Source organism: Rhamphochromis longiceps, linkage group LG6 (assembly GCF_057381845.1).
Source record: "Rhamphochromis longiceps isolate RC_006_pf linkage group LG6, R_longiceps_female_GT1.1, whole genome shotgun sequence".
Classification (NCBI taxonomy): domain Eukaryota; kingdom Metazoa; phylum Chordata; class Actinopteri; order Cichliformes; family Cichlidae; genus Rhamphochromis; species Rhamphochromis longiceps.
Genome location: NC_140562.1, coordinates 7,774,074 through 7,797,037, shown reverse-complemented (window position 1 = coordinate 7,797,037; position 22,964 = coordinate 7,774,074). Strand labels below are relative to the sequence as shown.

Here is a 22,964-nt window from a genome sequence, read left to right as displayed (position 1 = left end):
CCGTTTGACAGATGAAGCTTTAGACATTTCAATGCTGTATATTCCAAACCACACTAACAGCGTACAGTTTGTACGCTGTCTTAGTAGCAATCCCGCTATGCTGCCATCTTAAGGCTGGGCCACATGACCCCATCCCTATGGTATATCTTTGTTAATATTGTCATTTAAGCTTATCATCAGATAATGAAGAAATTTTACAGCTGCTCAAAACCTGTCATATCCACCTTAGCTTTCACAAATAGCGTGTTGTCTTTAACGTACAGAGCATTTTGGGGAGTTTGCAGCATATTGTGGGAAATAAAGCAAGGAAATCCAACAGCAACATTGGTCTGGGATTCAGGAGTGGGTTGTTGGAAGCATTTGGTGATAGGGTCAGGTCTGAAGCTGAGACTCCGATGGTTAGAGGCACCACTTTGGTCCAGAACAGAGAGAGACACAGTCTGTCTGAAAGGCCATGGCAGAAGAGTGTCAAAGTCTCCAGGCATGAGGACTACATAAAGTGACAGGTGAGTACCTCTTCCCTCCCCATCCCCATTCAGATAGGCTTTAATGGCCATCTTGTATCCACAGCGTCCAGTGTAGAATGGCACACTTGTCAGGCATGACAGCTGACCATTGGCCTCTGCCCCACTCCTCTTCCCAAAGTCTTCAATTTTCCAGATCAACTTCCCATCATAAGATGTCGCTTCAAGCTCCTGCAGGTGCTTTTTATTGAGATTAAGTTGAGCAGCATGAAGATGTAGGAGGCCTGAGTGACGCTTTAAGTTCTCCTCCAAGGTTCCTGGTTGAAGAACATAATAAGATCATTTAGCGAAATCCTGAAATATTCTTTACTGTCTAGACACGCCCAATCATTGTTGAATTATTTTACTGTTCATTTAGTTCAGAAAAACAGAGTAATAACCACCAAGGCTGGATTAACCTTTTCAGATTCCAGATTGTGATTATGAAGATAACTGTTGGTTGCAGCCTTAGTATCTTACCTCATTTCTTTTATGTGTTAATGACTTTATCCAGAAAGTTTATAGTAAATGAGCTCAGACTAAACGACATCCATAAAAGTCCATAAAGGGTCCTAATCTGGTATTTTAAATTTCAAAATCAGAAGCACAGACTGTTGGAAGGAGGACAACTGATATTTTTCTTCATTTTATATTGCATCAATGCAGAAATTACTCATTGTTTCAATTTACGATTAAGAACGTTTTTCATGTTCTTGAAAACATGAAAGTAAAGAAAGTGGAGAACTGGAACCTTCTCTTAACCTTGTTGAGACAAGTGGTGGATGGTGAAAGATATTACTGGAGGATCGCACCAGACTACTTGACATTGTCTAGCTACAGTCTCTGTTGCTAAATGAAGACAGCATATTTCATATCTGACCAAGTAACAATTTATTAATACAGGGAAGACGCTGTTACATTTACTGTGGTAAAGAGGTCTGAGGTTCAGTTACCTAGATGCTCTCTAAGGGCCTCAACTTCAGACACTTCCTGCATCGCAACATCCAGAGACTTCCTGAGCTGTGCTAGCTCCTCCAGATGAGGACGAAGCCCCCGAGACACCTGCTGGAGGTCCAGCTGGACAGAAGATAGGGTATCCTCTTGCCTTCTAAGAGTTCTCTGATAATACACAGACAGACATGGGTACAGTGGGGTAATTTGTGTGTTTATTTACATCAAATGTAAATAAAACATTCTCTAAATTTTATGGTAGTTAAAATTAAGAAAGACAGAATATAATCAACAAAAAAGAAAAAAAATTTCAGAAAAAAACATTGTTATCTGGCATCATGGGTAGATAAAATTGGGTATTATCAGCATTGCAGTAAAAATTAATGTTATGCCTTTTAATGATACTGCCAAAGGGAAGAATGCATAATGTAAACAGAATTGGTCCTAGCACAGAACCCTGTGAAACGTGTGAAGAGGCCTCTTCTTTTACATGAACTTGGAGTCTAGTACATAGATATGTTTTAAACCACTGTAGTGCAGTGCCTTTAACACCTACAGCATGGTCTAATGAAATATTATGGTCAACAGTATCGAATGCTGCACTGAGGTCTAGCAGGACAAGAAAGCTGTTCATTAAAGCTGTTTCTGTGCTGTGATGAGCTCTGAAACCTGACTGAAACTGTTCAAATAAATAAGTTATGTGTCCAGCAAACTTGCCTGAGTGGAATCTTCTCATTTGTCTTTGAACCTGGTCATGAGTGAAAATGATAGGTGGGGGAGGGGTGTCAGGACTTTTACCCGAAGCTATGGTGCCATGTGGAGGGGGAGGGAGAGAGAGTGCTGTGGCTGTGGATTGCACACTGACTACAAGTAAGTCAGTAGGAGGGTGAGCATTTATGGCAATGTTGAGTCTGTTGAAAAACAGATTCAACTCATTAGCTCTGTCCTCACCGCCCTGTCCTCTGTCCTCAAGTCTTGTGACTCCCTCATCTTTAAGATAAGATAAGATAACCTTTATTAGTCCCACACGTGGGAAATTTGTTTTGTCACAGCAGGAAGTGGACAGTGCAAAAGTTATGAGGCAAAAATTAGAATACAATAAGAATAAATACAGTACACAACTGTACAGAATAGAATAAAATGAAATACTATATACAGTAGAATAAAATAAAATAAATATACAATAAGATAAAAATAGAATACAAATACTTTAGAGGCCTTCCTCACTCAGAGGGGAAGACCAGTACCGTTTAAAGATCCAGTATTGGCTTTCATACAAGAGACCTGGTTTAGAGCTCATCAATTTATCAACACTAGCCCCTATCTTACCTCTAGAGCCTCTATCTGGTATAATAAGAAAATATTAATTGGTAAGAAACCGTTCAGGTGGGAGGCTTGGTTTAGGGCAGGTATCAACCAGGTGGGGGATTTATTTGGGCAAACTGGCATGAATCATTTGTGGAAATCAGACAAGAATGTAATCTGGATCCAAGGGAAATTTGGAGGTTTTTTCAAGTTAGACACTGTATTAAAGCCATTTTGAACAATAACTCAGACCCTCCATCTAGTATTCAGGAGGTGTTTGCAGCTCCTGGTATCAATAGAATCAGAGCATCCAAATTCTATGGGATCTTCAGAGAGGCGCACTCTCCCAATTTGGAGGGGCTGAGGCAGTGCTGGGAGAAGGATCTGGGAATTCAGATTTCAGGGGATAGTTGGAAGAAGCTGGCTTCATCATGGTATGTTTGCTCACGTGAAGCACAATCTCAGCTTATCCAATACAAGTTGCTTCACAGAAATTACTGGACTCCCAGTAAGCTAGTCAGGTTGAAGCTTGCTTACACTGACACCTGCTGGAAATGTCAGGAGGAAGCCGGGACCCTAGTTCATGTTGTATGGATGCCGGAAAAATGATTATTTGTGGGATGGGATCATTAACCTTGTGAATGATCTTTTTAATCTTCACCTTTCTAAGTCTCCAGCTTTGTGTGCCCTGGGTCTGTTACCTGACAGCAGTATTCTCACTAGAAGACAGAGACTATGGGTGCGTTTGGCTTTCATAACAGGCTGCAGGATAAGGCACTGGAAATCATCCAGCCCCTGTTGTTTCAGGGAATGGTCTGAACAAATGTCCAAGATGGCATTATATGAACAGGTTACGTACAGAGTTAAGGGGAGAGAAGATATTTTTGATCAGGTTTGGGGTCCCTTTTTGTTGTACATCGACAATGTCTCTTAGATAATGTGATACGTTGTTTTTTTTTTCTTATTTTGTTTTCCTTATGTCGTTGTCATTGTTGTTGTTGTTCTTTTTCTTTGACAGCCAGTAGAGGAAAGAAATTGGTCAAGGTCAAGTTTAGTTTCTAGGCACCTGGGTGTTCTGCCCCTTTTGTTCTTGTTTTTGCTGGTGTTTCCCAGTAGGCAGTTTCTTATTTTGTTTCTTCTGTTTTGTTTTCTTCTTTTTTTTCTCTTTTTTCTTTTGGTTTTCTTTAGCTATTGTTAGCTCTTATTTGTTTGTTGCTGTTAAGACGGAGAACTGACAATATTATTACTCCCGTTGTATATGTGTATATGTTTCTGTCCATCCAAAACATGAATAAAAAAAAAAGAAGATAGTAGCCAACCAAAATTCTACTTCTCTTTCTTCTGAAAGACTAATTATTATTATTATTATTATTATTATTATTATTATTTCCAATGTAGGTGAACTGAGAGTTAAAACAGAGTATGCTTAACATGTTCTACTAATTTGAATTGTTCTACTCAATTCAATTTTAGTTATATAGTGCTAAATCACAACAGTCACCTCAAGGTGCTTAATATTGTAAGCTTTCCCTTACAATTTTAAGCACCTTGAGGTGACTGTTGGGAAAACCTACATCTACACCAAACGTAACAGTTGTCTTATTCAACCAATGACTATTCAAGTAGTGGGCTTCCAAAACAGGTCAGCAAGTCAGCAAAAGTTATGGCTGAATTTAAAAAAAATCCACAATGGAAAGAGATTATTTAGCATGAACCTCAAACCAAAAGTGAGATTTTGAATTCTAGCAATGGTCCACTTTGTTTTCATTTTTCATTAATATCTAACATTCTTTGCCAAATATATCTACCAGCCCACCTCTGCACATGTCCAAACTGTGAAAGTCTGCCATCAAAGAGACTGGAGGCCTCCAAAAAATGCTGATGAACTTCTTGATAATATTTGGAGTGATCTATGCATTACACCTACAATACTATAGTTATCCCAAGGACTGAACACTGCTGTAATCATTCCGAGTACAGGGGTCTGGAAGCTGGTTGTCATAGTACTGGGTCTGTGAAATTTTTTTAAGTTATATTATTTGAATTATTGTTTTCTGCTTGTATTATATTTATATTTATAGTTCCTAGTTTCTGTTTTGTTTCTGTGCCTCCCCTGTGTTCCTGGTGTCATGTATCTGTTGAAGGTTTAGTTCTGTATTCTTGTTCTCTTTATTTTGTCTACACCACCGCCTGCAGCTCCATCACCCATAGCTTCCATGCTGCTGACTACTGAATCATCAGCTCAACCACCTGCAGCTTCTACGCACAGTCTCCCCCAACTCCATCTCCACCAGAGGTCAGTGCGCCGTCTGGTCCTGCCTCATGTGGTCCTGCCTCATCTGGCCCTGCACACCAGCCGTCTGCCAATGGCTGCCAAGTCGCACTGACACCAGCCACTTTCCACACCAGCACTTTCTTTGCCATCATGGCAGCCTTAGTTTTGCCTGTACCACCGCTGTTTCCCACGCAGTCGGCCTCCGAACCTGTTTTGCCACCGCTGCTGCTTCCCACATGACCCCCAGAACTGTGTTTTTCTCTGTTTTTTTCTGAGGAAATGATTTTATTTTCTTAAATAATTTCTTGAATAATAACATCACATTGTGTTATTGCCGGAAACCAAGAAAATGTCCAGGTATTTGACTTTTGTTTAATTCAAAAGACTGCTTGAAAATTGAGTTTTTCTAAATTGGAAAAGTGACTCTATTGTGCTATTCCTTTTAAGTTATAACTTTAAGTAGCAGGAACTGAATATTTTTTAATTTATATATTAAATGTGCTAATTTACATCCAGATCAAACTGGGTTTGTGCCCCAGAGGTTTTCCTTTTTTAACGTTCGGAGATTGATGAACATTATGTATCATAGGCATTGGGGGACTTGCAAGATCGCAGTACTGAGCTTAGATGCTGAAAAGGCGTTTGACCAGGTCGAGTGGGCCTATATGCTTGGGGTACTGGTGGGGATGGGTATCGAAAACCGGTTCTTGTTGAGAACCGGTTCCCACTGTTTCAATTCCTTGGAATTGTTTGCCATTTTTGCAAACGATTCCCTTATCGATTCCAGTTGCCCCGAATGACGTCATCACGTTGCGGAGCGTCATTTACCTGGCAGGAAACACGGCGCGTAAGCGGCTCAAACGCTCAAAAGTTTGGTTATACTTTACGAGAACGGATGACAACAGGGCAACTTGCAATACTTGCAAAGTAGATATTTCATTTAAGGGAGGAAACACTACGAATATGCAAAAGCATTTGCTCACAAAACACGCGATGACCTTAAATGAATGTCGTGTTTTTAATTCCGCTCCGGACTCGTGAAGCTCAACCCAGCAGCAGCGGTAACGTTTGCACGTCCTCTCCCGTTAATGCGGCAGGTAAATAATCAACTAACAGTGCATATTATGTTAGCGCGATCTGCCTTATTACAAAACCTGCCATTACTGTGCTTTTAGGTGACCGTGATGAGAGAGACAGAGTCTGGCTCAGATGCTGGCAGCTCTCGCTGCAGTCTACCGGTAGCGTCTCCTTTCAGGCCAGGATAGATGAATGACACCAAGCAGTGACTAAGTTTGTGGTAAAAGGCTTGCACCCATTTGCCACAGCAGATGCCCCGATTTTCGGTAAGTGAATGTGTTTAATTGTAGGCAGGGACATTACTGGATATTCTTGTGTAATTGCCACAGAACAATTTATGTTATACTTTGTTATTCCTACTGAAGAATATTTATTTTATTATTTTACATTTACAATTTTTTTTCCTGGGGACCCTGTGACACCCCATTGAAGAGCCGTAGGCTGGATCTCTTAAGATCTCACTGCTGGGTTTGTAAGGCCATGTTACTCCTAAATTTCTATCTTGTTCAAAGAGAAGATATAAAACAAAGTTCTAAGCCAGGGGTGTCAAACTCAAACACACAGTGGGCCAAAATTCAAAACTGGAACAAAGTTGCGGGCTAACGTTAATATTTATTGAAATATATTTATTGCTCCAGATATAAGAATGAATCTTTTCTTATGGACTCAAACACGGTTTGCTGAAAAACTGAATATGGAACAAGCAAAGCTTAATACTAAACAATATATATATATTAGCTGTATAATACCAGTAGGCCAGCTCTGATAGTAATTTGGTATGGCTTCGCGGGCCAAATGTGATTAGGGGGCCAGAGTTTGACACCTATGTTCTAAGCTAATCGACCTTAGTGTTCTCCTTTTTTAAAGAGAATCGATAAGAGAATCGATAAAGAATCGAATCGTTAAACAGAATCGAAAATGGAATCGGAATCGTGAAAATCTTATCAATACCCATCCCTAGGTACTGGAGAAGTTCGGTTTAGGCGAACAGTTTATATCATGGGTTAATATGCTATATAGACATCCCACTTCTTCCATTCTCACTAACCAAGATAGATCAGCGCCTTTTTCTTTACACCGCAGGACACGACAAGGCTGCCCTTTGAGGCCTTTGCTCTTCTCAGTTGCTATTGAACCTCTTGCAGTAGACATTAGGAATGAGCCCTCCATTGACCCTGTCCGATTGGGGAATATCAAGCACTACATTTCTTTATATGCGGATGATGTTGTTTTGTTCTCATCAAATCCTGAGTGATCTGTTCCTGTACTATTGGATCTGGTGAGGTCATTTGGTGAAATCTCGGGTTATACAATTAACTGGCAGAAGAGTGAGTTTGTGGCTTTGACTGCAAACCTGGAAGTTGAGTTTTTGAAAACTTTGCCTTTTAAAATTACAGATAGATTGAAATACTTGGGTGTTACTTTGCCTAAGGATCATAAATTGATCTTTAAGCTGAATTATTCTGCACAAGTTGAAAAACTGAAAAAGGAAATGGAGGGCTCTCCCTATTTCCATGGTAGGTTTCATTAACATAATCAAAATGGTTTCTCCTCCTAAATTCTTATATCTATTTTTATATATTTTTGCCGACTCAGTAGTATTACCATTTGTTTGGGGCTTTAAAACTCACAGGATATCAAAAGTTCATCTATGTAAATCCAAACTTAAGGGGGTTTTGGTCTGCCACGTTTTCAGTCTTATTATTGGGCTGTGAATGCTAGAAGTCTTGCTTACTGGCAGGAAGAGTACAAAAAGGTCATGTTTGCTAATACCCCGCCCCCGGGTGGTTGTAGAGAGTGATGCTCTTCTTCTTTCGTCTTCTAATCCGCGAACCAAGGTCAATAATTTTATAGTTTTAAACTGCGTTAAAATCTTTAGTCAGATCAAAAAAGGTTGTGCACTACCAGACACTTCGATCCATACTCCAATATATCGTAATCATGCATTTCCACCCTCATGTTTAGATGCCTCTTTTGAGGTCTGGACACAGAAATGTATATTTACTCTTAAAGATTTATATATTGATAGGCAATTTGCATCATTTACCCAGTTGCAGAACAAGTTCTCTCTCCCTACATCACATTTTTTCCATTATTTACAGATAAGAAGCTATGTTCGTCAGAGTATCCTCAACTTTCCATTTCTTCCGGAGGAGGAGCCAATTTTTAAGCTCCTTCTGAGCTCCCCGGCTTCTAAAAAGTTGGTCTCTGGTTTTGTGAATGGTTTTTCAGAGTATTTGACTTTTAAATCTGACTTTTTGAAGACAGCATGGGAGGAAGAGTTTGGTTTGCTATTTGGAGATGAGGTTTGGGAGAGGAGTCTGTGTAGGATCCATTCTTGTTCTATAAATGCAAGGCATCCATTAATTCAATTCAAAGTGCTTCACAGACGTCATTATTCAAAAACTAATTTGCATAGGATTTTTCCTTCCATTAGTCCAATATGCGATCGTTATAAACTTGGAGAAGGCTCTCTTACCCATTTATTCTGGACTTGTCCCAAATTGCATAACTATTGGTTAAATGTTTTTCTGATATGTACAACTGCACATTAGAGCCACCCAATAACTGCATTGTTTGGATCCTCCTCTTCCCTTTTACACCTCAGCTCTGCTGCACAAACTACAATTCTGTTAGGAATGGTAATTGCTAAGAAAATTATCTTGGCTCTCTGGAAGTCTGACATTGTACCTCGTGGCTGGCAGAACTGATTGCTCTACTGCATATGGAGAGAATTAGGTATACATTAGAGGACAAACTTAGTACGTTTTTTAATGTGTGGCAGCCATTTTTAGATCATGTATTAAAACAAAGTCTTCTGATCAATAATTCAGTCTACCACCCTAGTGTTTTATTTTTGTAGCTTGCCAGTGTTGAAGTAGTATCTTTGTTGATGCAGTGTAATTTTTTGCCTTCTGTTTTTTTGCCCTTGCTGTTGTGTTGTCTGTTTTTTTTCTTTATATCAAAAATCTTAATAAACATTTTTTTTTTAAAATGTGCTAATTTTATTGCAGTCAAAAGGTACGTGTCAAATGTATTCAAACTCTTGAAGTTCTTATAAGCTTCAACTTAAAAAAAAATTAGGTTCTGGTAACTTTTGGGGTTTTGCAGTATAGTTGAACTTTAAGGGGCCTGTTTTGGGTTTAACCTCTTTGGGTTTAACTTCCAGTGTCCGCTGTTTTAAAGTGAATCTGGAAAGTATTTACAGTGCTTCACTTCCCTATATTGTCATGTTACAGCTAGGGATGGGTACCGGTTCTGACATAAACGGTAGTAACCAGAACAAAAAGCAGCGCACATTTGGTGTTTTATATCGGTGCTTTTTTTTCCTGAGATGTCATATGCTTCAGATTCTAGCCAATCATTTTTCATTTCACATACGTTCTTTTAGAGCAGATCTACAGATTAAAAATGCCCAAGGTGAAGCGGTCAAAGTCTGGCTGTACTTCACAGCAAAAGATGCAAACTCAGCAGCAACAAGTGCTTTAAGGTGATACTGTGCAAAGGAGGTAACACCTCAAATCTGATGAAACACCTGGCGACGCATAGCGTTGTTTTAAAAGCCGAGAAATGCGCCGTACCTACTACGGGTGGTTTGCCTGTTATCGGACCCGGAGTTAGCAACATCCCCCAAAAACCTGAAGAGGAGAGTCCTGGCCCCTAGCCCTGCCAGTGTAGCAGAAATGATGATGATGGCAGCAGCAGCCGTTCTTCTCTGCGTGAGTAGCTTAATGTTGTTCGTGTGTAATTTACGTTGAGTAGGCTAACCACGTTATTACATTAATGCATGTAAGGTGAACTAGCAAACAGCGTTGTAGTTACATGCGGCTTCTTGTTTAATGGCAGATACTCCCTTCACCCTGGCCAAAAAGGGTAAAATGACCAAAGAAAAAGTGGAAAACAGCTAAACATGAGAGGTTTTTGGACAAAGTTTGTGTTTTTTCCATTGTTTAAGCACTGCTTCCAGCCAAGAGTGATGCCATATATGCCCCATAGCTGCAGAAAAGGCTAACATTGTTATCTTTTTACAAAAAAAACAGCTAAACATGAGAGGTTTTTGGACCAATTTTGTGTTCTCCATTCTTTAAGCACCGGTTCGAGCACCGGTTCGAGCACCGTTTAAGCACCGGCACCGTTTCAAAAGTACCGGTTTGGCACCGGTGTTGGATAAAACCTAAACGATACCCATCCCTAGTTACAGCGTCATTAAAAATGGATAAAATTCATTTTCAGCCTGAAATTCTACACACAATACCATTAATGACAAAGTGAAAAAAGTTTGCTTGAAACTTTTGAAATTTAGTAAAAGTAAAAAACAGTTGTACATAGGTATATCGTTAGCTTCATAGCATAATTGCCTAAGTCATTGACTTAGGCAATTATGCTATGAAGCTAACGATATGCAACATTTGCTCAATACTTTGTTGCAGTACTTTTTGAAGCAATTACAGCCTCAAATCTTTTCGAGTATGATGCAACAAGTCTTTTTTTCTGCAGTTTCTTCTTTGCAGAAAATCTCAAGCTCTATCATGTGGGGAGGAGGGATGGGGAGTGTCAGCGCACAGATCTCTCTAGAGATCTGCAGTCAGTTTCAACCTGATCTGTCAATCAGGTTCGAAGTCTGGTCTCTGGCTGTACCACTCAAGGATATTTACAGAACCGCCTCTGTACATTGCTGCATTCATCTTTCCCTAAATGATGAATAGTTTCCCAATTCCTGCTGTTGAAAAAAATCTCTATAGCATGATACAGCCAACACCATGCTTCACTGTAGGGATGGCATTGGGCATTGAGTCTGAGTCACAGCCCTTTGCAGCATGTCTTCCCCTCTCTCTCACCCTTTGCTTTCCTGTTGATTTTTCACTCTCCCTATCAAAAAAGCCAATTAAAGGCCAAAAAACTCTATGGGATGTTATATAGACAGTGTATTTCCAAATCATGTCCAATCAGCTGAATTGACCACAGATCAAGCCAGTTGTAGAAACATGATCAATGAAAATAGGATGTACCTGAACTCAATTTTAAATGTTATGGTTTTGAATACTCATGTAGGTGTTATATTTCTTATTTTCCCTTTTAATAAATTTGCAATAATTTCAAGCAACCTTTTTTTACTTTGTCATTAGGCAGCATTGTGTTTAGAATTTTAAGGTAAAATATCAATTCAATCCTATCCCCGGGCGCCTGCTTAGTGGGCTGCCCACTGCTTCACTGAGTGAATGGGTCAAATGCAGAGAAAAACAAGTAATTTCCCCATGGGGATCAATAAAGTATCCATTATTATTATTATTATTATTATTATTATTATTTGGAATATAGCTGTAATATGACAAAATGTGGAACAGGTGAACTGCTGTGCATAGTTTCCAGATGCACTGTAAGACAGAAAGTCAAAGAAGCTCCTCAAAGTTTAAATATAGCCATTACGAAAAAATAAAAGTAAAACTGAAATAAAATTCATCAGCATCATCCTGACTACAAATATGATAAAAGTAAAGACAGTATATGGAGAGTTGACAAGTCAGATTGTAGCCGTGTTTTAACCTGAGCCATGGAGACCGCATGCTCATGATTGCTGCTCAGCTGCAAAAGTGGTCTGAATTGCTTCTGCAGTCCAGTAAGTAGCAAAGTGTCTGTCTGGACCTCCTGCTCCATTTCCAGCGAATCCTCTTGGAAAACTTCCATCTGAGACAGGGAGAGAACAGTCAAAGGTAAACACACAGCTTGTTGTCACATTTATCTCTTAGACATTTATCTTGTCATCTTATACTAAATGAGCTATGCTGGTGAGAAAATCTTGGATATAATCCTTTGAATACTTAATGTAACTTTTTCAAGTAAGAGTTTATTTTTAATAATATACTAAGTTACTTATAAAATCAGAATATTCTAAACTCTCACAAGAAAAGAAAAATATGTTATTGGAGAAATCTTGATTATTATTGTGAATTATGAGTTTTTCTGAAACGGAGCAGATTTTTTCATATTTCACGTGCTATTCTGCAGGAGCCTACACATTTTGATTCCTTTAATAACTCCTGGACCACTGTCAACATGAGCTTATATGTGAACCTCACCGTCATGCCTCTAACCCAATGACTGCTGTTATATATGTGTACTGTTGTACAGTATCAATATCATTATGTAAAGTGGAAATACTTGTTTCTCCAGGTGGGTATTGCTCCTCAGGACCAGCAGCATGTGGTGATTGATAGCTTTGTCTTCATGAAGCTTGGCATTCCTTCTTTTACCCTGTGAATCATAGCATAACAGGAAAAAAGTCACTTGATCTTAAACGTCCAAGCAACCAATTTCACTATTTCATCAGTTGAACTAACCTGTACAGAGCAGCCAAATTTCTTAAAACAGCAGTCATTGTTAACTTCAGGACATAACTGTCTATGACTGGTCAGCTGGAAAGCAAGAAAAGAAAAAAAATCAGGTTACTAGATGACTTTGTGGAATACTTAACTGATTGGTCAGCAATTCTTGGGGTCTGTATATGTGAATCAGAAACTGTTACATCAGCTTATACTATATATAACTACAGCAACAATGTCCTTTTAATAATTTTCACAATTTTAGACTCTGGTAGCACTATAGTGCTTTTTTTTGCTAAGCTGTCCACTGTTTTGTATATAAATGATGTATATACTGAATGCAGGGGATGGGATATACATAACTGCCAGTTATTTCAGATTGTGCCACTGACGTACAAGAGTTGCTATTTGAATAATGCGGACATATATCTTCTTGGTTAAAGTTGATCTCTTTCCTCACCCCCATCCTTCAGTGATACCCTTCTGGTTTTGTTATGATGTCTGATTTAGTACTAAAACTGAGAAAAAACTGAAACAACCAACCAGCTCTGGTAGAATATTTGTGTACTACAGCTGGTTGTTTGTTTGAAACAGCAACAGTTAGATGATGGCTGTTCCTGCAGAGCTATGATGTGATTCAGAAGATGAGCTCACCTTGTGTCTGGGGACCTTTTGGGAACAGCCTTCAGGACAGTCTACCTTCACATCTGGACACAAGCTCTGCACATGATCCTATGGAGCACAGAGTCACCACAAAGTCACATCATAAATTTATACTTGTACTGTATTTTAAGAGTAAATTAGTTACACTTCAGGAAGAGAAGCATTCAATTAGATTTTGGCTGTGTATTTTCGTTGGTGAGATAAAGTCCACCCCTGACAGCAAATGAAATCCTTTAGTAATTAGCACCAATCCTGACCTGAGAAAGCTGGACCAAGAACAGCTGGAAAGATTTGGATCACCATTCTCAGTGGTAAAAGAAAAGGTGCAGTTGTTCCTCTTCTGTGCTGTGTCAGTGGACTTTACCTGAATGAGGCTGAGCTGGAACAGCTGCCTGCAGTGTGGGCAGGGTTCCCTGCGGTATGGACAGATGTTGGTCAGGTGTTCTTGCAAGTGCCTCCTCTGTAACACTGCAATGCAGCCTGTATTGGTGCATTGCACTTGCTCATACTGACATGACTTCAGGTGCTCCTGCAGGGAGTGAACAGATTACCTCAGTTGTATAGATCTGAGCCAAACATGACTTCAGCTATTTGAAAAACCAAAGAGTGATATTGCAGTGGCAATGTCCAAAACTTCAATAGTCTTGTTATCAACACTAGCACACAGATTTTAGCTAAAAACACCATGCTCACCTTATTTCTGCTATGCAAAACATGGTGTGTCCTTGTGGGCCAGAGAGTCAATATGCATATTTAGCATGAACATCTAATCTATTAAGTTGTTAGACTACAATTTGCATATATAGAGTTTACCTGCAGATTGTTTAATGTGAAAATAGTCGTGCATGCTGGGGCATTGGTGCAGTACACTTCTAAACTGGAAATTTCACGTTTGCAGCAGTTATCCTGGAAAACCTGCATGGAAAAAATATTTCTTATAACTTCAACAAATCAAAAGTGCATTTTCAAACTAACACTGAAATTTTCAAACTAAAACTGACAACACCGTTTGCATGTGTCGTCATGTGTTGTCAGTGTATCTTTTCCTTCTGTGTCCAAGAGCTCCACTGATGTCCAAAAAAACATAGAACCATACTGTTACATTTGAGAGCATGGTCAAAGGAGCTTGCAAAGAAAAGCGTCTGGACTTCTTTAAGTTGCTTGAAGACGTTTCACCTCTCATCCGAGAAGCTTCTTCAGTTCTAAGGTCAAATGAAGAATGAAGAAGCTTCTCGGATGAGAGGTGAAACGTCTTCAAGCAACTTAAAGAAGTCCAGACGCTTTTCTTTGCAAGCTCCTTTGACTACGATGACCTGGATGACTGAGAACCTTCACAGACATTTGAGAGCATGGATTTTCACTACCTTGAACACACACAGTCACTTCAATTCAATTTTATTTATATAGCACCAAATTAAAAAAAACAGTTGCCTCAAGCTGCATTGTAAGGTAAAGACCCTACAATAAAACAGAGAAAACAGAGGAACCCCCCCCCCCAGGAAACCCCCAAATGCTTTGGTGACAGCGGGAAGGCTCAGAGAGGAACAACAATCTGCCGCAACCAGTTGGGGGTGAGGGAAGGAAGACAGGAGAAATCACACAAATTATACATTATTTAACCTTAAATCTTGACCTGACTGTGGTGCTGAAGCAAAGGTCAGTGAAATTTTCATTATTCAGACACAAACACTTCTTTATCAACTAGCTCAAAAAACTCATTGAATAATAATGAATGTATGCTATGACAAAGTAAAACATGTACTTCTTCACAGTTAGTTTCACATAATGGCAAATGGACTGATTCTTAAATCTTGCTATTGTACTCTACATGAGTATTCAAATCACTTTATGCAACTCATTTACTTTTATATGTCATTGTTTGCAGCTGGTCCTCTGCTTTACTGTTTAGATTCTGTACTTTCATTACATAGGTTTTGGCCACTCAGGTAGCTAATTTAAGAGAAACATTCTACTGTACACTACAACTATTAGAGACACAGCAAATATTGTTGAAACCTCAGTGTTATCGCTTAAAAAACACAGGCTCTTGTGATGTTAGTCTATGTGTATGAAGAAGATATTGTGTTTATTTAAAAAAAAAAAAGACAAATGGATTTAATTTATTTATTGCAATGATCTGTTTCAATTTGCAAGAGACAGTCTGACCCCACCTCTATTCTATGTGAAAATGTAAATATTACTGTTGTACCATAACCACTCTTGACCAGGGAGATGACATCAGGGTATCAATCATGTTTGTTGACCCATAGGCCATTTATTTTGCTATATGAATCTTTTACATTTGCTTCTTTTTTTTCTTTTATTTGTTTTTTTTTTTAAAAAGGTCAAACATATCAGGTAAAGGTGGGTGTATAGCAACTCACTTTTAGTTCATTATTTGAGGCCCACTTCTTTCCAGTAGCAGGACACTTTATTTTCAGTTGTTTCAGTGAGAGACAATCCTATATATTATTACAATCCTGATTAAATAAAAAATCTTAATAATTAATTTTACTATGAAAATAAATGTTTCTATTAAAAAAAAGTTTGTTTTATATGCTGTCAATTATAGTTCTTATGAAGAAATTCTGAATCAGTAAAAATTGGTATTGGCATGTCACACTTGGACCTGCCAAGAAAACCATAAATGGCACAGCTCTAGCTTCTGCAGAAGCTAAAAGTCTGCCTGACAAATTACAGCTGCCCTCTGTCTCACCTCAGTTGTTGTGATCACAGCTTTGTCCACTGGGCAAACTGGGTTGGACGGTGATGAACTCTCCCTGCAACACCAAGCACAATGACCCAACCATACATTTTTTAAGGAGGACATGTGTTAAAATAAGTGTGTTTTAAGGTAGACTGTGTCAGTAAGGGTGCTATGTCAACCAGCTCATGTCTTAAATTGACTGAACTTTTTTAATAGATGGACTGTAAGACCAATATGTTTAACTTGAACAGCTTTTCTTTTAGTTCTTTTCAATTTCACGTGTGTTTTTTGGGAGACTATATCAAATTTTTTACAAGGCTTGTGTCAGTATAAATGTGGTTTTATGTGAACTGTGCCAGTGTGTGTGCATCTTAAGGTGTACTAGCTCTTACAATAGTCCTTGGAGACAGTGGAAGCAGTAGATGTGACCACAGGAGTTTTGCTGGGGATTGAGCACCACCTCTCTGCAGATTGGACAAACAAATTCCTCCTTCAGCTTCAACACAAACTTTAACCTGTGCCTGATGGAAGCCAGCTCTGAATCCCAGGAGACTGTGGGGCCCGACAACCTCCTTCTGGATTCCTCAGACCCCAGCCTCGACTCTTCGGACCTCAACGAGTAGGTCTCAGAGGGAATGCTTGCCTCCTCCGGGGATCCTCCCTGATTTGTATTTGCTGTTGCCATGAGCTTGCAAGAGGCCAGAATAAAGAGCTAGTACAGGTGATTGAAATATAGAAATATGATATAGAAAATTGTGCAGTGCAAAATGGCATCACTACGTTGGGGGTTGCCACAGTGGATCATCTGACTCCAACACACCCTATGCTTAGCATCCTCCTCTGTCACATCAACCCTCTGCATATACATCCATGAATCTTCTCTGTGGTCTTCCTCTTTTTGTCCTGCCTGGCAGGTCTATATTCAAAATCCACTGTCTCCATTTCTAATATATCCACTATTCCTCTTCTGCACATGCCAGCCTTGTCTCTCTAACTTTGTTTCCAAACCACTCAACCTCAGGTCTCACTACCATTTTGTAAATCTTTCCTTTCGTTTTCATTGGTATCACTGTCACAAATCACACCTGACACTAATCCCAACCCACTTCTTCACCTCTCTTGTCCACAATGCATTGCTTTCAATGGTTGCCCCCAGGTTTTTAAACTCATCTACCCTTACTATCTCTGACACCATAACATGCTTTCCCCCAAAGTCCATCCATCCATCCGCTACCGCTTTTCCTTTTCAGGAGCCTATCCCAGCTGTCGTAGGGCGAGAGGCGGGGTACACCCTGGACAGGTCGCCAGTCTGTCACAGGGCTAACACACAAGGACAGACAACCATTCCTACTCACATTCACACCTAGTGACAATTTGGATTTTCCAATTAACCTATCCCCACAAACTGCATGTCTTTTTGGACGGTGGGAGGAAGCCGGAGTACCCGGAGGGAACCCACGCAAACACGGGGAGAACATGCAAACTCCACACAGAAAGACCCCGGCCTGATGGTGGAATTGAACTCAGGACCTTCTTGCTGTGCGGCAACAGTGCTAACCACCGTGCCACCGTGCTTTCCCCCAAAGTCTGTAGCATATACATGTAAAAAAAAAAGAAAAAGAAAAACAAAACTATAGGCAGAGCTTTAATAACAAATCCAACTTCTACAACGCATTAGGAAATCATAACTAAAAGTAAAGTATTTCGGATCAATCATCCCGTTATCATCAAAAGAACAAGACTGTACATTTCTAGGTGTGTGCGCACAGTTACAGCACACAGTGGGGCGTCATACACAGCACATGCTAATGATAGGTACACGTGAACTTTATCTTTGCCGCTACTATACTGCTATGAAACCGTAAAAACAACGTTAATTGTGCGTTAAATGTATTTAAAGTAAAAGAGACAGAGGTCGTTGTGTTGTCTGTGCTCAGTCTACTGGGGAATCCCCGCTGCTGCGTCTTTCTTTACATTTCAGCTCAAATTAATGCTCTGGAGGCCGTTTTACTTACTGCTATGCTTCTCTCAAACAACTTTAAGCACCTTTCGGATATTTAACGCGTTTATCCTCTGAAAAGTTTCGAACGCCAGATGTTCCCTCTGAGCACCACGGCTGATTTACTTTCATTTTCCACTGTGAGTCCAAGCTTCAGCGTTTGGTTTTCTTACCTCAGTAAGTGAATCTCTCTGAAGACATTAAAACACTTCAAGACAGCGATCCATGCAGTCCCAGCATGGATCAATGTTAATGATCGCTATTGATGATCCTATGATAGGCAGCGCAGCCGTAGCAGCAGGAGAAGGAAACGTTAATGCAGGAAGTGATTCAACAACCTGCTGCTGCCCGATGCTATAGGCCTATTGCAGCTCACACGAGGTAAGAAAAATCGTTTCATTCAAACTGTAATGAAAGGCAAGTTACAAGATTAATATCAACCACTGTTGGAAGAAGTACTCAGAACATTTACTCAGATTAAAATCCAGTAATCTAGATTGATATGCTACATCACTCCAACGAAATACAGCGTACATAATGAAGTTGCAGTGCAACTCTAAGGGCTCTTCTCTTGAATCTGTCTGCTGTTACCGTAGGCTACTTTTTTTTTTAACTGTTTAGTGAGATTTTTGTACATTTTTACGCTGGTGACACAGAACTATACCTGCCACTTACACCATTTGAACCTGGTATGTTGGCTGTCTTTGTGAAATTCAGAATTGAATATCAAATAATTTCCTCCGGCTAAATTTCACCTCAGCGGCTTGATTTTTTCATTAGAGCAAAGAGATCGGATCACAATGCTCTCATGTTGGCACCTTTACGCTGACTCCCAGTGTATTTTATAATTGACTTTAATATTTTATTGGTTATTTTTAAGTACCTGCTCATAGCGACATCCGGAACCTGTTGTTACCCAGTACTAGTAGAGATCTTGCAGACTCTGAAGGAAATCAGGTCGGCGGAACCCCGACTTAAAACACACCTTTAAGTCAAGAAGTTTAAGATAAGGCCCTCTCTGACTTTTTAATTAGTTTTGAATTGTCTTTTTATTTCTTGCGTTTATTACTTTTGCTTTAATCTGTTGTCTCTGTAAATGTCTTTGCAACATGGACTTTGAAAAGTGCTAAATAAATAAAGCGTTATTATTTTACTAGTCTTATTATTATTAATACTAACAAGAAGAAGAAGAAGATGAATAAAACCAGTCATGGTACAAATATATTTTTTTAATGACATTGGCAAATGGCCTCAGAAGGACATGTCAGGAGCTTCATGTTAACATCAATATTTTTTACCATACTGAAACTCAAAGGACTCTATGATTCTGGTTACATTGAATGCTGTGATTCCAAAAAGCATTAAGAGCACTTGCACAATGAGTTGTTTTTTTTTAAACACCAAGTCCAAAGTGGTAGCACCAGGAAGAAAGGGAATAAATAGCAGACACTCAAATGGCTTACTTTTACTTACCCAATAAAATCTAAACATAATGGGGAAAACAACAACAACAATAGAACAATTAAAGGAAAACTTTTACTTTGACTGATGGAGATGTTTCTACAAATGTAAAAGATGTTGATGTGAAAATTTTGTTTAGTGTTTTCAAAAAGCATTAAATTAACTACATGACCAAGTGTAAGTGTACAGCAGGATTTATCAGTATTATTGAACAAGTTACTAACAGTCCACTGGATGCACACTAGGTTACAAATTATTCAAGAATATACTGAACTTTACACATTGTTGTCTTGTGCAGAATAACAAGGCCTGTCAGAAAGATTATGTACCACTGATATCATGAGTACATCGTTATGCTAAATGACATGTCAGAAACTATACTCAACCATTTCCTATGTGCAAACTCAAAGTGGTACTGTTGTGCTGAGCAACATATTTCATCGTGGATATTTTCCCACCTGCTACCCCTAAACTGGATAAATCCTCTGCTGAAAAATTGTTCTTAATTAATAGTTCTCTGTTTTCTCCCATTTATTTGCTAAAAGCTGCAGTAACTCTGCTAAAAGTACAGATTTGTAAGTGGTATTTGCCGGTGACATTGAGGAAAAGAACGTAAGTCACCAGAGTTTAACACAAAACTATTAGTTTATAGCCCTGCTGGAACCCCCAGAGGCCACAGTTTTATTAGAGCTACAATAGGAACAGCGTCTTGTTGCCCCCCACCCCATCCAAAAAACGAAAACAAACAAATAAGTTAATTAATTAATTAATTGATTTAAAAAAAAATGTCCTGAGGTATAATGAGTGGGAAATGACATACAGTAATCAGAAATCTGAAAATAACCTAACAGTGAAACTTGAACTTCAAAGGGAACACAAGGACTGTTTTAGTACTGGTACAAAGACTGTAAACACTGGTGGATATATTTGTATATGGCAACGTAGACAGTGTTCCAATGTAAGAGGCCCACCCTAGAACTCACAAGAGCCAAAGGATTCAGAGAAGTTGAAGGATGCTTGTTTCTTAAGCCAATCCTAAGCAGATGTTTTTCTGAGTATGAGTTCTGCTGGAGGAAGCTGCACCAAGAAATACCGTTGCCATAGGATGATGGGCTTAGTCTGACATAGATACAAGTACATGGGCAGTACCTGTCAAAGAAAAACGCACAGCCCACAGTTTTACCAAAAGAGTAATGCAGTGTAATAAGAGGATGATTATTTATTTAATCTGTTAATGGTTTTACTAATAATGCCGGACTAGTGTACTTACACTAACTTAAGCATTTATTTATTTGCAGGCCAACAGTCAGTTCTACTTTGGACTTTTGCAGTACACAACAATTTAAAATAAAGTCATTTACTCAAGATGCTGGCCTAATTTACTAATAGGCTAAGACAATTGGGGTGGCTGTAGCTGAGGCGGTAGAGCTGGTCACCTACTAATTGGAATGTTGGTGGTTCCGGTCTCGTATGTCAAATATCCTTGGGCGAGATACTAAACCCAAGTTGCTCTCCAGTGCATCCATCGATGTGTGAATGTTAGATAGAAGAACTTACATAGAAAGAGAATAGAAAAAAAAAGTGCTTGGGTGAATCAAGGAAGTTGTGTAAAGCGCTCAGAGTAGAAAAGCACTCGATAAGAACCACTCAATTTACCATTTATGAAGGGCCAGCTATTATCTCAAGGAGCAACTAAGCTTGAGCCACTATAAAGTCAAAATCCCTGCAAAACAAATGAAAAATATAGCCCAATAACACACTAAATTAAGATAGATGGTAGCTACAAGGTAAACCAATTAAATATTGTCAATGTGAACATCTTAGCATGCTGTCATTGCAGAGCTCCTGAGAGTGACCACTTCTTTCACAATTGTTTGCAGAAGCAGTCTGCATGCCTAGGTATTTGCTTTTATACACCCGTGGAACCCCTTAACTCAATGCGTTGGATGGGTGACGGAATAATTTTGGAAATGTGTAGTGTAGCTCAAAGCTTCGCCCAAATACAGCCTCACTGAGCTGCTAACATGACTCTTAATTGTCTTATATCAACAAGTTGATTTCTATAGATGACTAACTTCTGCCATGCTGAATTTTTGCTGCTAATTTAAGTTGTGTCCAAGGAAAATAAAGGGCTGACAACAAAAGGATAGAGGGTTGAATCCTTTGGCATACCACATTTTCTATTAGGGAAATAGGTGATGATGACAAAGCTCTCATTTAATAATCAACACACTTTGTTACATGCATTTGACTTTCAAGCCAAAGACTCCAAAAGTGTTTGTTTGTTTCAAAACAAAAACTTTAAAACCTACCCTTCAACCAGTATGTGTAGTAGACATGAAACTACATGTACTGGTTGAAAGACAAATATGAACCCAGCACACAATATTAAAGACTAAAAACTTAAGTTCATATTTTGTACAAATGTGTTGCCTGTCCATTCATATAAAAAAGAAATTACACCTCCTTTCAGTTCTATGGTTTTATGTATTGGGAAATAATCCTGTCATTAGGAGATCTAAAAGGTTGGTCTAAAAATGTGATAAATATAACCGTAGATGAACAACAACACATGACAAACGCCTCATATACTAACACCTCATACCAGCTATGAAGCCCATTCCTATACACAGGGGTGCACATCAGTGGTCCGCAGGTGCATATGCGCTGTCAAAATAAAAAACGTGCACCAGATAAGAAGTTGTCCGAGTGGGATTTTCACGGCATATTCTGCACCACATCTCTGTGCGTTCATCATTTGTGTGAAGCCAGCTCACCTCCTGCAACCGCTTTTCCGAGAATACGCGCTTCTTTTACGGTTCGGACTCCTTCTGACATTTCTTTGGAGGTGGAGGAACACCAAAGTAATTGCTTAAAGGAGCTTCTTCGACTTCTTTAAGAGTTCTAAACAATTGTCTGTTCTCCTCCAGAAAATCTTATGTACGCAAACGCGCGTTGCAACTTCTTATCTGGTGCGTGTTTTTTATTTTGACAGCGCATACGCACCTGCGGACCACTTATGTGCACCCCTGCCTATACAGCGCCACTCAGAAGTTTGGACACACTTTCACATTTTATGGTTTTTCTTTATTTTACTACTTTCTACATTTTAGATACATACTGAAGACATCAAATATATGAAGCAAAATCTATGGAATTATGCACCAAAGAAAAAAATGAGAATAACTCCTAATATGTCTTATATTTTAGCTTCCACCCTTTACTTTGTTGACAGCACTGCAAACCTTTGGCCTTCTCTCAATGAGCTTCAAGATGTATTCACCTGAAATGGTTTCACTTCACAGGTGGGCCTTGTCAGGATTCATTTGTGGAATTTCTTGCCTTCTTAATGGAGTTGGGACCATCAGTTGTGTTGTGCAGAAGTCAGGTTGGTACATAGCTGATAGTCCTATTTGACAACTGGTAGAATTCACATTATGGCAAAGAACCAAGCAGCTAAGTAAAGAGACATGACAGTCTATCATGACTTTAAGAACTGATGGAGAAGCATGGAGGTTGAGGTGTGATTGTTTGCGGGTGCTTTGTTGGTGACACTGTTAGGGATTTTTGCAAAATTGCAGGCACACTGAACCAGCATGGCTCCACACCATCCTACAGCAACATGCCATCCCTTCCAAACACATCTTCAGGATGTGTGAGGGCTATTTGACCAAGAAGGAGAGTGGTGGAGCGTTGGCCTCCA

General features: G+C 39.3%; 1 protein-coding gene and 1 long non-coding RNA gene across 2 annotated transcripts; one reads left to right on the top strand and one right to left on the bottom strand.

Annotated features, from left to right (window-relative positions):
- Nucleotides 1-186: 186 nt before the first annotated feature.
- On the bottom strand, nucleotides 187-18,112 carry traf5 (Tnf receptor-associated factor 5). The gene is made up of 11 exons (XM_085409126.1): nucleotides 17,974-18,112; nucleotides 16,194-16,489; nucleotides 15,811-15,874; nucleotides 13,908-14,009; nucleotides 13,459-13,623; nucleotides 13,086-13,163; nucleotides 12,450-12,524; nucleotides 12,271-12,363; nucleotides 11,656-11,796; nucleotides 1,457-1,622; nucleotides 187-781 (listed from the first exon to the last, which is right to left on the bottom strand). Exons 2-11 carry the CDS (start codon nucleotides 16,484-16,486, stop codon nucleotides 195-197), a joined length of 1,764 nt encoding a protein of 587 aa, XP_085265252.1. The 5' UTR covers nucleotides 16,487-16,489; nucleotides 17,974-18,112; the 3' UTR covers nucleotides 187-194.
- LOC146667435 (uncharacterized) lies at nucleotides 18,055-22,961 on the top strand. Its single transcript, XR_014912064.1, has 3 exons — nucleotides 18,055-18,181; nucleotides 22,567-22,649; nucleotides 22,843-22,961. It is a non-coding gene; the product is annotated as an uncharacterized LOC146667435 (long non-coding RNA).
- The last annotated feature ends 3 nt before the right edge of the window (nucleotides 22,962-22,964 follow it).